This window comes from Nicotiana attenuata, chromosome 10 (genome assembly GCF_001879085.1).
Source record: "Nicotiana attenuata strain UT chromosome 10, NIATTr2, whole genome shotgun sequence".
Taxonomy (NCBI): Eukaryota; Viridiplantae; Streptophyta; class Magnoliopsida; order Solanales; family Solanaceae; genus Nicotiana; species Nicotiana attenuata.
Genome location: NC_031998.1, coordinates 14,546,067 through 14,559,414, shown reverse-complemented (window position 1 = coordinate 14,559,414; position 13,348 = coordinate 14,546,067). Strand labels below are relative to the sequence as shown.

Genomic DNA, 13,348 nt, shown 5'->3' with positions numbered 1-13,348 from the left:
GTGAATTGTGGATATATTTTAAGCAGTAGGATTAAAAGTGGCTACTGGTGCACTTCACCCTCTAAAGTTTGGCTAATTTTTAGGCCAAATTGATCCATGAGTAACTTCACTAAAATATATTAAAAGTAATTTTTTATTTGATATGTTATATATGACTGTAACAAAAGAAAAAAAGTCTTATTGATAATTAAATAATTCATAAGAAAACAATACACATTAATTAAAGCTTGGTAAGAGTTGGGGGGGTTGGGCTATGACCCAAATTGTAGCCTAACTTGACCCAACGCATCTCAGCCCACCAATGACCCGCTCATTTATTGACTCAATCCATTTTGACCCGCCAAAAATCAACGCAACCCACCTATTTGACACCCCTAATTGTGTCTGATAGTAGCCTATATTATGCGATGTAGATGCTATTTATGCTCTAAGTTAACCATACTTTATTGATGTTTTAAGTGCCAAGTGATAACAAAATGCTCTAATTGAGATTTTTATGCTTTGCAGGAGCTGCTCCGAGTTAGGAGGAGGATATAGAGTGTTTTGGGATCAAATATGTAGATACAAGGCCAATCGAGAAGAGCCCGGATGAAAACGAGCAAGAAAAGGCGAAGAAAGAAATGGGCAATAGTCCACCGCGACCGCGGTCGGCGGCTGGAACGCGGGGGAACAAGGCGTAAAACAGAATGGTCTAAAACGACCGCGGTCGATCTGGAGAAGGCTGAGAAAGTTCAGGGGCTAAAGTGTAAAGCGTGGGAAACTTATCCTAACCCTATACAAACTCAACAAACTCGCCCAAGTCAAGGTTAAGCTTGTTTTTAGACTCAATTGGAGGCAAGAACAAGTGTGAGAAGATCAAGACACCATTAGAGTTTTTCATTCTTCTTCCTGTTATCATTATTTTGTGAATTATGAATTATCTTAGGGCTTTATCTTGTTTTACCATGAGTAGCTAAATATTTAATCTAGGGTTGATGGAACCAATTGTTGGATGAAGTCTTGATTACGTTTTGATATATTTAAGTCGTTTCTTATTCTATAATTGTTCAACTATGTGTTGTCCTGTGATTAATTGAAAGGGCCCTTGATTAATCGTGTCTAGTTACTTTGTGTTGCTTGAGAAAGAACACTAGGTTAGATTGTTGTTGAACAACACCACTTTCGGGTAAGTTAAGAGATTAATTACTTGAATTTAAAAGCGGGGTTAGAGATAACGAAGCTTTGGTGGGATAATTCTGAGTTGCATAAATTGGCAACTAGAGCAGTTCGAGAGAATGCTGCTAGTAAATTATCGTAATTGATCGAGAGATAATTGCGGTAACCCAGAACTCATATTTTTATAGAGTATTACGGCGAGATTATAGCGAATGTGTCAGGAATTAATCCGACAATTGGGGAAATCAATAACCCTAGACCGTTCTACCATTGAATTCAACTCTATTCTTGATTATTGCTAGTTTTATTATTGATTTTTATTAGTTCACTAAATTCTACTCATTATCCATTAAAAATCTTGCATCCGAGGATTGTTTGAGCTATTCATTAGAAGTGTTAAAAGTTTTAGTAAACGGGTTAGTTTTCTGTGAGATTCGACTCTGGACTAAACCGGATTATATATTTGCAGAGACCGTTTTTCTTACGCCTATTTAGCTAGTGGGGCATTGGTCATAGTCGAAATTCGTCGAAGGGATAAAACAAAAATAAAGAAAAAAAAGAAAATTTTCATAAGACGTAGGTGGGCGTGATTACTGTCCAACTTTATTTCTTCCGGAAAGTAGTAATGAAAAATATGTAAAACATTTGAAAGCCCCTCCAAATGCTCCTTTATATTCTGCTGCATTTTTCTTTATATTGCAAAAGTTGGTTATATGAAATAACAGCCTCCGTTTTTCAGTCGTTGTTCAATATTATTTTACTTACCTTGATCTATCTATGCTTGTTCGATCTTTTAACGAAAAAATTCACCAAAACAATTGTAAAAAAGCCAACTAGTGCCAAATTTTGGCAACATGATGAGTAAAACTAGATCTGATCATAAGATAAGAGAATGCTATTTGAGGGAAAATATATACGTTGAGCAATAATTTGAGAATTTCTCTCACAAAATTACTGTTTGCTCAAAAGTTATCATGCGCTTTATGAGTGCAAAACAATACAAATAAGTTACGGGAAAATCATAGCAAATCGTAATAATCCATTGGACCAAGCGAAGAACATGAAAATAAGTACTCAAGGTTAGGAGAAGAAATCTTAACAGCTTTTATTGACAATATTGGTTTGGTCTGCCTCTCCATGAAGAGGTTCAGAGCCTTACAATGGTATTTTCTCTTCCCATAAGATGGGTATATTTCTCTCTTCTCTCTCTCTTTTGTCAATAGTAGTGAAGAAGCAGCCCCCTTTCTAGGGCTTCCGCTCTTAGTATTTATAGATGTGAGCTTCGTGAGCTGGCAATAAATGGCCGTGGCCACGCTGAGGTCCCGTCCCCATGGGGAAATGAATGGGCCGTGCCCTCGTAGATTAAATCGGACAAGAGTCGAATCCTGTTATGAATAAGTGGCCATACCACTTATTAATTATGGATTAGCTCAAGACGAGATTAACTCCGTTAATTACGTGAGATCGGATTCTGACCCATACAGTTAGTCCCTCCGCTTATTGAGGTCGTGTTTCGGCCGAGCTCGATGAGCGGACTTCATCGATTGTGATTTGAAAAAAACTCGAATAAGGGGGTCGACTTATTTACGGCGGTGGCCTTAGCCGTTTACACGTTGGAGATGGCCGTAGCCTTTCATATATTGGAGAGCCTTTCATACATTAGAGATGGCCGTAGCCTTTCATATAATGGGGATGGCCGTAGCCTTTCATATATTGGAAAGCCTTTCATACATTAGAGACGGCCGTAGCCTTTCATATATTGGGGATGGCCGTAGCCTTTCATATATTGGAGAGCCTTTCATACATTAGAGATGGCCGTAACCTTTCATATAATGGCGATGGCCGTGGAGAATGAGTATGCGCCGGGTACGTATTTGGTCACGTCCAGAATTTTGAAGGCGTACGGCACATTCTTTCAGCGTTCGTAGGCCGTTGCGATTATTCTGACGGCGGGACGTTGGCGGATGGCTGAGAAGCCGCTTCGCGGAGCTTGTCATAATGACGCATGCTTCGGCAGAACCGAACCGTTTTACGGTTGGTCGTGCAGTTAATGATGGCTATTGGGTTTCGCGAAAGCCATTTATGTTGCCTATAAAGGTGGGTTGAGGCATTCATTTCTCATATCTTCATTGTTCATCTGAGAGAGATTCTGAGGAAACTTTTTCATTCTGCTAATTCATCTTCTCCTTTCTTTCCTTTGATTGTGATAACCTTTGTCTTGCCCACCGAATTCTATCCCTTTCTCTTTAGTAGATCAACAATGGCAGGCAGTTCTTCCCAAATGCTCTTCCGATAGATTTTCCGGTAGTTGAAGGGCCACTTCCGGCAATGGGAGGTGCAGAACAGATAGAGACCGGAGAAGTTCCGTCGGTTGACGAGGTAGTTCCTCGGCCCGGAGGTCTGGCGATTGATTTCACTGTCGACGGTGGAGAGGACCCGGTGGATGAAGCCCCGTTAATGGGGGAGATTGGGGTGGCCCGATTACGGGAACAGGGGGTCATTCCCACCCATGCAGACATCGTTCTTGCTAGAAGCGAGGAGAGGGTCCACACCGACCGCAGGGGATACTGCATTTTTTACGCCTATCCTTTCAGGTTGGGGTTCAAGATCCCGCTCCCAATGCTGGTGGTGGATTTCTGCCGTTATTACGGGGTGTGCCCGGGTCAGCTCACTCCTTCCCTCTACAAATTGTTGTCAATGTTCATCAAGTACGCGGAATTGGCCCGTAGGGAGGTCACGCTGCAGCATGTGCTTAGTCTCTACGCTCCCCAGAGAGTCCGTGGCACCATGATTCAGGCGTGCCCTCGTGGGTCGAGAGGCCTGGTCATGAGATTGGATGACGAGGTCGACCCTCGCCCTTTCGAGCACTTCTTTTATATCAGGACCAGGCATCTGGTGGCGGATGCTACTGGGTTCCCAGAGGCTTGGAACCATGCACGTAAGTTCTTTAGTGGTTGAATTCCCTTTTCTTCCCCTCTTTATGTTTTGTGATCATGAGCGTTAACTCGTGTCGTTTTTTTGTAGCCGGCAGGTAGCCGCCGGCCCCATTGTCTTGGATGCGTGAGTGGGTCGAGCCCGTACTCCCCCATACGGTGGAGATACACACATGGGCGTCTTTCTGGGAGAGGCATGGCCGTAGGCCTGTGGCAGGTAAAAAATTGATTTCTTCTTCTGTTCCGCTTTGTTTCAACTCTACTCATCAACTTTGTTTTCCTGTGATCAGAGAGGGCACGCCGCGTCAGGGCCCCTCAGTTGGCCTTCCGTCGGCCTGGTGCAATTGCTCGGCTTACTGCAGCGCCTGTGTCGCGCCCAATACCGAGGGCGGCATCGGTTGAATCTTCAGCGGTTCCTTCTCCAGCACGGGCCCTACTTCGGGACGAGGGGCCATCGGGGGTTGTGCGCCCTAGAGCGGAATCGCCATCAGATGTGGAGGAGGAGAGGCCATTGATAAGGCGTAGGGTCGTGTTCACGCCGGCTCCTCCTGTGGTAATTAATTTGGACTCCCCCCCCGGCGGATGCGGAGAGGAGTGCGGCTGCGGCGCCTGCCCTTGAGGGCGGACAAACAATGGGGGTTGCCCCGGTTGGCTTAGGTCGTAATGATACCGTCGCTTCGGCGACTCGATTGGTGGTTCCAGTCGCTGAGACGGGAGGTAGTCCCTCAGCGGTTGCTAATGTTGGTGAGGCAAGCGCTCCTTCGGTGGCTATGGCGGGTGGTTCTACCTCGCTGGTAGCGGAAGGGGGAGGGGATGCTGTAGGAGATGGGTACAAGTCTGAATCCGACTTGGACCCCGACGACGTCCGTGTGTTCCAAGAAGGATTCACCAATTCAACGGTGCGCGCAGAGGGGCGCTCTCGCTTCATCAAGGTTCCCACAGAGTTGAAATTATTGCTCCAAGGGAGTGGCTTGGTGCTGCAGTTTGAGCTGCTATGCTCGGAGGCCGAGAATGCGTCGTTGAGGGACGTTACGGATATCGGACTGATGAATGAAGTGGCCGTGATGGGCTTGAGGGTATGTAATACGACGTTGATTCGCTTCTTCTTTGCCTTAGTTTGTTCTTTATCTTAATCGTTGTCTTTGCTTTGCAGTCTTATTTGTTGGAGGTGGAGAGCATCCGTCGAGCCAAAGTCCGCTCGGGGATATTTTTGCGGGCGCTGGAGAAGTATCGCCGCTACCGAGATCGGTGCCGAGAGTTGAGCGTGCGCTTGAGGAATGATCCCTGTAGCCGGGCCTTGGTCGAGGAACTGGCGAGGAGGGAGCTTCAGGTGCAGCAGGCACTTGGCAGAACGCGTGCCCTCGAGGAGCAGCTTCGTCAGAAGGACGAGGAGCTTGAGGCGGGAAGGCGGGACGCAGCTGAGAGGGAGCGCCAAGATCAGGCCAAGGCAGCGGAGGCCGCTGCGGCATGGAACGGGAAGGTGACCGCATTGGAGGGTGAAGTCGCGGCTTTAAGGCAGCAGGCGGGGACCGCTTCGACGAAGGGCGCAGGGTTGGAGGAGGCGCTTCGTGTTCGTGAGAGGGAGTGGGGGTTGGAGAGAGCTGCCGCGGCCTTTAGAGAGGCGGGGCTAGAGGACCGCATTGGGGTCTTTGAGCGGGACGCCCAAGCCATGGCGGATCGGATCGCAACCTTGGAGGGGGAGAATCAGCACCTACGGGACCAGGCCGCCCCTTCCAACCAGGCTCGCGAACTTTGGGTTTTTGCTGAGGCACAACGCGGTGTATATAAGAATTTGTGGGAGGCCGGTATCGTGACCGAGGCAGCATTCGAGGAAGCGCGTCAGAAGGCTCGTGAGGCCCGTACCGACTGTGGTTTTGACGCGGCGACGCTAGAGGTTGGCGATGGTGCAGATGACGGCGCGGATGGCGCCGAGTAGAAAGATTTGTTGTATTTTTTGTTTCGCTCGCCGCTTGGCGATTTGGGTGTTTCTTGTTTTTCTTCCCCCTTTTTTTTTATTTACTGGCCTTGGCCGGGTGTAAGCGGGGATGACCCGTCATTGACTTTGTAAATATATAAATTTTCTTTTATATTGCCTGCCTTGTGCTTGTTTTGTGTCTTTCCTTTTTCCCCCTTAGACTTTTCTTTTGTGCGTGTTCAAGGGGTGATTTGCTGAGTTTGACTCTGGTGGCATGTTAACTTCTGGTTATTAGCGGCCTTGCTTTTTCAACTCGGTGCGGGCGAGTCTTAGCCGTTATTTGGCGATAGCGGCGCTTAGCCTTAGTCCCAGTTCGGACGCGGTTGAACGACCGATCGTGATGGTAAAAAAAAACGCGGCCTCGTAGTTTGACCGGGGTAGAACTTTACGTGGTCCGAATCTTAATTCGAGTTGGGAGTACTTACTTGAATGGCGAGGGTGCCTATCCTGCGCTTCGATTCGTTGGAGGTCGGGCTTTGCTTTCACAGATGAAGGCGTTTGGCCCGAGTCTCGGTTCAACTGTGGTTGAACTTGCTAAAATTGAGGACGAAGGCGTCCATCCTTGTAGTTCGAGCGAGGTCGAGCTCGTTGGGATTTAATGGCGAAGGCACATATCCTGAGTCTTGGTTCAGCCGTGGTTGGACTTATTGGCGAAGGCACGTAGCCGGAGTTCCAGTTCGACTGTTGTTGGACTTTGTTAAATTCGATGGCGAAGGCACATAGCTTGAGTCCCGGCTCAACCGTAGTTGAACTTTTTTGGTGAAGGCGCATAGCCTGAGTCCCGGTTCAACCGTAGTTGAACTTTTTTGGTGAAGGCGCATAGCCTGAGTCCCGGTTCAACCGTAGTTGAACTTTTTTGGTGAAGGCGCATAGCCTGTCTTGGTTCAACCGTAGTTGAACTTGTTGGCGAAGGCGCATAGCCTGTCTTGGTTCAACCGTAGTTGAACTGTTTGGTGAAGGCGCATAGCCTGAGTCCCGGTTCAATCGTAGTTGAACTTTTTATGGTGAAGGCGCATAGCCTGTCTTGGTTCGTGGGTTTTTGGGAGCTGAAGCTCGGTTTTGATTCGAGATCTTGAGCGGCATAATCGTTATCTTCCCAACCGGGGTATGTAGGCTGTTTCGAAGCGATTCTCGATTTGAGATTCCTCCGTGCTGGTTTCCGGCTGGAGCCCTTATCAGGGATGTGCGAGATCTCTTACGAAGATTCTCCCCAAAAGAGGGGGGGGGGGGCTTCTTCTTCTTGTTTGCACCATCCGGTAGATGAGAGACAGAGGAACTGGATCTCGATTCGAGATCTTCGAGTTCCATCGGCCTGATATGCCGCTTTGGCTTGTTTAAGCTGGGTTGTTCTTCCTTTTCCGGTGTTTCTTTCCTTTTGGTCCATGGAAGAACTACGCGATTTTGCTATGAAATCCCCACAGACGGCGCCAAATTGTTTGCTCAAAAGTTATCATGCGCTTTATGAGTGCAAAACAATACAAATAAGTTACGGGAAAATCATAGCAAATCGTAATAATCCATTGGACCAAGCGAAGAACATGAAAATAAGTACTGAAGGTTAAGAGAAGAAATCTTAACAGCTTTTATTGACAATATTGGTTTGGTCTGCCTCTCCATGAAGAGGTTCAGAGCCTTACAATGGTATTTTCTCTTCCCATAAGATGGGTATATTTCTCTCTTCTCTCTCTCTTTTGTCAATAGTAGTGAAGAAGCAGCCCCCTTTCTAGGGCTTCCGCTCTTAGTATTTATAGATGTGAGCTTCGTGAGCTGGCAATAAATGGCCGTGGCCACGCTGAGGTCCCGTCCCCATGGGGGAATGAATGGGCCGTGCCCTCGTAGATTAAATCGGACAAGAGTCGAATCCTGTTATGAATAAGTGGCCATACCACTTATTAATTATGGATTAGCTCAAGACGAGATTAACTCCGTTAATTACCGTGAGATCGGATTCTGACCCATACAATTACATTTGAAACTTAAACCATAGTCTAAATCTTATTGTAAACGTTTTTCCAAACTGAATCTACTATCAAAGTTTATAGTAAGTTAATATTGGTGGGAGTCTCTCACACGGCCAGTGGCGGAGCCACATTGAACCAAGGGGTGTCAAACGACACCCCTTTGTCGGAAAATTACAGTATATTCTTAGATAAATTTTTTTATTTATGTATATTTACTATACGTTGATTCTGTTAAATCCACCATTATTGACTGGTGGTTAAGCTCAACTAAGAAGGAAGAAGATGAAGACTGTGAATGGAAGCTTCTGGATCAGTTGTAACTTCTGTGTATTGAGAGAAAAAACAAATCTGATTACAAGTGAAGTGAGTCTTCATTGATATATACACGTGTATATATATATATACAACTAACTATCTCCTTTTAATTACCACTAGCAACCATCCTAATTCTGTTATAACTAACTATTAACAGCTAACTATCAATAAGCTAAAGTTACTGCTTGTCACTTAACACATAGCCTTAGTTTACAGCTGTCATTGCAGCACTTCAACACCCCCCCTTCAAGCTAGATGGTGTGAAGATATTCAACAGCCCTAGCTTGGACAACAAATGATAGTGCTGCATACTTCCAAGCCCCATTGTCAAAATGTCTGCTTCTTGCTCTTCTGTTGGCACATACTCAGGATGTACCATTCCTTGTTGAACCTTTTCTCTTATGAAATGGCAGTCAACTTCTATGTGTTTTGTTCTTTCATGAAACACAGGATTGTTAGCTATCTGCATTGCTGCCTTACTGTCTGTAAACAGTTGAACTGGGGCATCAATATTGACTTCCAACTCCTTGAATAAACCTAGTAGCCATATAAGTTCAGCTACTGTCAGGGCCATGCTCCTGTACTCTGATTCTGCTGAGCTTCTTGCTACTGTGTTTTGTTTCTTCGACTTCCAAACTAACAAAGAGTTCCCCAGCTTCACCAAGTACCCTTTTATAGATTTTCTTGAATTTGGACAACTTGCCCAGTCTGCATCACAAAATGCTCTTAAGGCTGTGCTCTTTTCTGCACTCATCAACACTCCTAATCCTGGCTCATTTTTCACATACTTCACAATTCTGTAGGCTGCTTCAAGGTGTGACTTCTTAGGGGTTTGCATAAATTGGCTCAAAGTCTGCACACTATATGCTATGTCTGGCCTGGTTAGTGTCAAGTAAAGCAGCTTCCCAACCAATCTTTGGTACTCTCTTACATGTTCTAATGTTGTATCATCACTGAGTTCACAGTGCTCATCATATTCAGCAGTGGTAAGTTTCTTGTTCTGCTCCATTGGAGTTAAGGCAGTTTTGGAACCTGATAATCCTAACTCTGCAATCAGCTCCAAAGCATATTTTCTTTGGCAAAGCAAGATTCCCTGTTGTGACCTGCACACCTCTATTCCTAGGAAATATTTCAGAGTTCCTAGGTCCTTCATCTTAAAGCTATTTTGTAAGGTGTTCTTGGCTTGTTGAATGAGATCAGCATCATCACATGTAATGAGAAGGTCATCCACATACACAAGTATTATAACTTGTCTGTTGTGTTTCTTCAAGATAAATAAAGAATGATCATGTTTTCTTTGTTTGAAACCAGCTTGTAGGAGTGTATTAGTGAGCTTGGGGTTCCACTGTCTAGATGCTTGTTTGAGGCCATATAAGGATTTGAGTAGTCTACATCCTGTATGCCCCCTTTGGCTACCAAATCCAGGAGGTAGTTGCATGTATACTTCTTCCTCAAGGTCACCTTGGAGGAAGTCATTGTGAACATCCATCTGAAATAATGGCCATTGATTAATGGCTGCTAAGGCAATGACAGTCCTGATGGTTGTCATTTTAACCACAGGAGAGAATATTTCTTGATAGTCCAACCCCTCTTGTTGACTGTATCCTTTAGCAACTAATTTAGCTTTGTACCTCTCTATTGTTCCATCTGATCTATGCTTGATTTTGTATACCCACTTGCAACCAATAGGAACCTTTCCTTTAGGAATAGGAACCACCTCCCATGTGTTGTTGCTGACTAGTGCATCTATTTCAGCTTGCATAGCATCTATCCACTTCTGATCCTTCATTGACTGATGGTATGATGTAGTTCAACATCTGTTGTCATTGCAGTAAGGTAACTCTGATAAGCATTACTTAGTGTGTCATACCCCATGTAGTTGGACATAGGATATAGACAGGTAGAAGAAGAAGGTTTCATAGTTGGACATATGTAATCTTTGGTCCATACTGGTGGTTTGGACCCTCTGCTGGTTCTTCTGAGCTGCATATGTGATGTTTTCTCATGTGCTATTTCAGTGGTTTGGACCTCCTCGGCATCACTGCTAGATAATTCATCCAGCTGGGGGTATTGTAGCATCATGTTCAGCATGTAGTTGATCTAGTTCCCGATTAGGAGTTTGCATTTCCTGAGTAGAAGTATGTTGTTGTGGAGCTGCATGTTGTTCTGTTGCATAGTGTCTAGTTGCTTCAAAAAATAATGGAGGTACTTTTCCTTCTTTCATCACCAAGAATGGGAACACATCCTCTCCAAATGTAACATCTCTGCTGACAAAAAGTTCTTGTCCTTGAGACTGTATAATCTGTATCCCTTTTGAGATGTGGAATATCCCATATGAACTGCTGCTACTGCCCTAGGCAGAAGTTTATCATGCTGACTGGTAACTGTAGCAAAACAAAGACACCCAATGACCCTTTAGTGTAGTAGTGAAGGTGGTGATTTGTGAAAAACCTCATATGGTGATTTGCCACTTAGCACAGAAGATGACAGTCTATTTATCAGATACACAGCTGCTAGGATACAGTCTCCCCAGAAATGTAGTGGTATACCACCTTGGAACTTTAGTGCCCTTGCCACCTCTAAAATATGCCTATGTCTCCTTTCCACCACTCCATTTTTTTGTGGAGTGTGTGGGCAACTACTTTGATGAAGTATCCCATTATCTGATAAAAAGGTTGTACACTCAGAGCTAAAAAAACTCAGCTCCATTATCAGTTCTAAGGCATTTAACATTGTGGTTAAACTGCACATTCACCATCTTGATAAAAGACTTTAGAAGCACAAGTGTATCACTTTTCAATTTCATTAAGAACACCCAAATCATCTTAGAATGATCATTTACAAGTGTCAAAAAATATCTATTTCCATTAGAAGTAGGCACTTTGTAAGGTCCCCAGATATCTACATGCACTAACTGAAAAATTACTCCTGCTCTAGTTGTACTGAGGGGAAAAGGTTTCCTAGTTTGTCTTGCTAATGGACATATAGTGCATGTATTGAAGTTGCAATCTGTAGTCATCTTGTTCTTCATGAATGCCAGCTGCCTCATCACTTTGGCTGGTACATGTCCTAGCCTTCTGTGCCATACATTATTGTCTGATGTAGCATCTTCTGCCAAACAACCTCTAATCTGTTGTTTGAGCTTATTTGCACTTGATCCATCTGGTAACAGCAAGTAAAGGCCACCCTTTTCTTTATCAATCCCCCTCACTTTCCCAGTGCATAGGTCCTGGAATACACAGAATGATGGAAAGAAAAGTACTGAGCAAAACAACTCCTTAGTCAATTTTGAGACTGATAGTAAGTTGTATTTGAAGTCAGGCACACACAGAACATTCTGAATTGATTCACCACCTGTGATTTTACACTTTCCTTGGTACATAACTGGTACTATTTTACCATTTGGCAGATGAACATTACCTCCTTTGGTGTTAGGCAATTTAGTTATGTCAGTCAGCAAGTTAATGTTTGAAGTCATGTGTATTTGTTGCTTCTGTATCAATGATCCAAGGAGTATCACACGTTTGAGCCAGTTGAGAGTCAGTATTACCTGCCATTATTAGCTTGCAAATTCTTCTCCCTTGTCCTGATTCAATAGCTTCATTATCTGGTTGTACTGCTCATTAGTGAAATAGTTGTGCATTCCTTGTTTTGCCACATTAGAATCTGCAGTTGTGGCGGCTTGGAACACATCATCCTTAGCATGAAATCCATCACCTATGGCTGCATTAGCTTGTCGATACTCCTGCTTCTTCTTTCCCTTGAAACCAGGTGGATAGCCCACCAATTTGTAACAAGTATCTTTAGTGTGACCCTTGGTTCTGCAATACTCACAATATAAATTTCCATACCTTTCGAACTTCTGTGAATTATCTCTTGAACTCATTAAAGCAGTAGAATCATTCACCTCATTCATAGGTGTATTGGTCATATAGACCTTCCTTTGATTCTCTTCATTAATCAACATAGCATAAGCACGACTCACACTTGGTGATGGTGACATGAACAGCATCTGACTTCTAATGGCACTAAAGCTATCGTTTAATCCCATCAAAAATTGAAAAATTTTTTGTTGTTCTAGATGTGTTATGAATTCTCTTATTTCAAGAATCACAGGCAGAGTTGGAATAAGTGCACTATATTCATCCCATAACAGCTTAAGTCTAGAATGATAAGCAGTGATACTGGAAGTACCTTGAGAGACTGTAGCAATTTCTCGTTGAAGATTATAGATCCTTGATCCATTGATCTTGTCAAAACGATCCTGCAAATCAGTCCAAACTTCATGAGCATTGCTGGCATATACTATCCCGTTCACCAACTCCGGCGAGACAGTTTTCATGATCCAAGTCAAAACTATAGCATTAACACGTTCCCAATCCTCGCCAAGATCAGCAGTGAATTGATCCTTGGTGCATGTACCATTTATGAAGCTTCTGGATCAGTTGTAACTTCTGTGTATTGAGAGGAAAAACAAATCTGATTACAAGTGAAGTGAGTCTTCACTGATATATACACGTGTATATATATATATATACAACTAACTATCTCTATTTAATTACCACTAACAACCATCCTAATTCTGTTATAACTAACTATTAACAGCTAACTACCAATAAGCTAAAGTTACTTCTTGTCACCTATCACATAGCCTTAGTTTCCAGCTGTCATTGCAGCACTTCAACAGATTCCCCTTAACTTTTCGATGTATCTAATTATTTATATTTTGACACCCCTTAATGAAAATTTTGACTCCGCTACTGCTCACACCACAAGTGTCGATTTCAATTCTCGCTTTTTCCTTCTCTTTTCCTTGATCTTGCTATTTAGTAATTATAGATTTTTTTTTTGTTTTTTGAGAAAAACGGATTCTAAAGCACGGACACTAAGCATATGAAATATCTTTAGTGGGAGAATTGTTCAATATGCATGTCATCAGTCATTACTAATTCTTTCTAAAACCATCATGTGAAAAAAATCAGATTGTTTTTTCTTGTGACATATTTAAA

The 13,348-nt window shown here is 43.6% G+C and overlaps 1 protein-coding gene across 1 annotated transcript; it reads right to left on the bottom strand.

Annotated features, from left to right (window-relative positions):
• LOC109233599 lies at nucleotides 10,393-11,817 on the bottom strand. The gene is made up of 3 exons (XM_019399481.1): nucleotides 11,255-11,817; nucleotides 10,791-11,082; nucleotides 10,393-10,692 (listed from the first exon to the last, which is right to left on the bottom strand). Exons 1-3 carry the CDS (start codon nucleotides 11,815-11,817, stop codon nucleotides 10,393-10,395), a joined length of 1,155 nt encoding a protein of 384 aa, XP_019255026.1.

Excerpts from the sequence above, each read along its gene's own strand:
- LOC109233599 (XM_019399481.1), bottom strand. The coding sequence starts at position 11,817 with ATGACTTCAAACATTAACTTGCTGACTGACATAACTAAATTGCCTAAC. Across the intron at positions 11,083-11,254 it reads AGAGCAGGAGTAATTTTTCA|TTTAACCACAATGTTAAATG; the intron begins GTTAGTGCATGT and ends GTGAATGTGCAG. Across the intron at positions 10,693-10,790 it reads GTGGCAAATCACCATATGAG|GGCAGTAGCAGCAGTTCATA; the intron begins GTTTTTCACAAA and ends ACTTCTGCCTAG.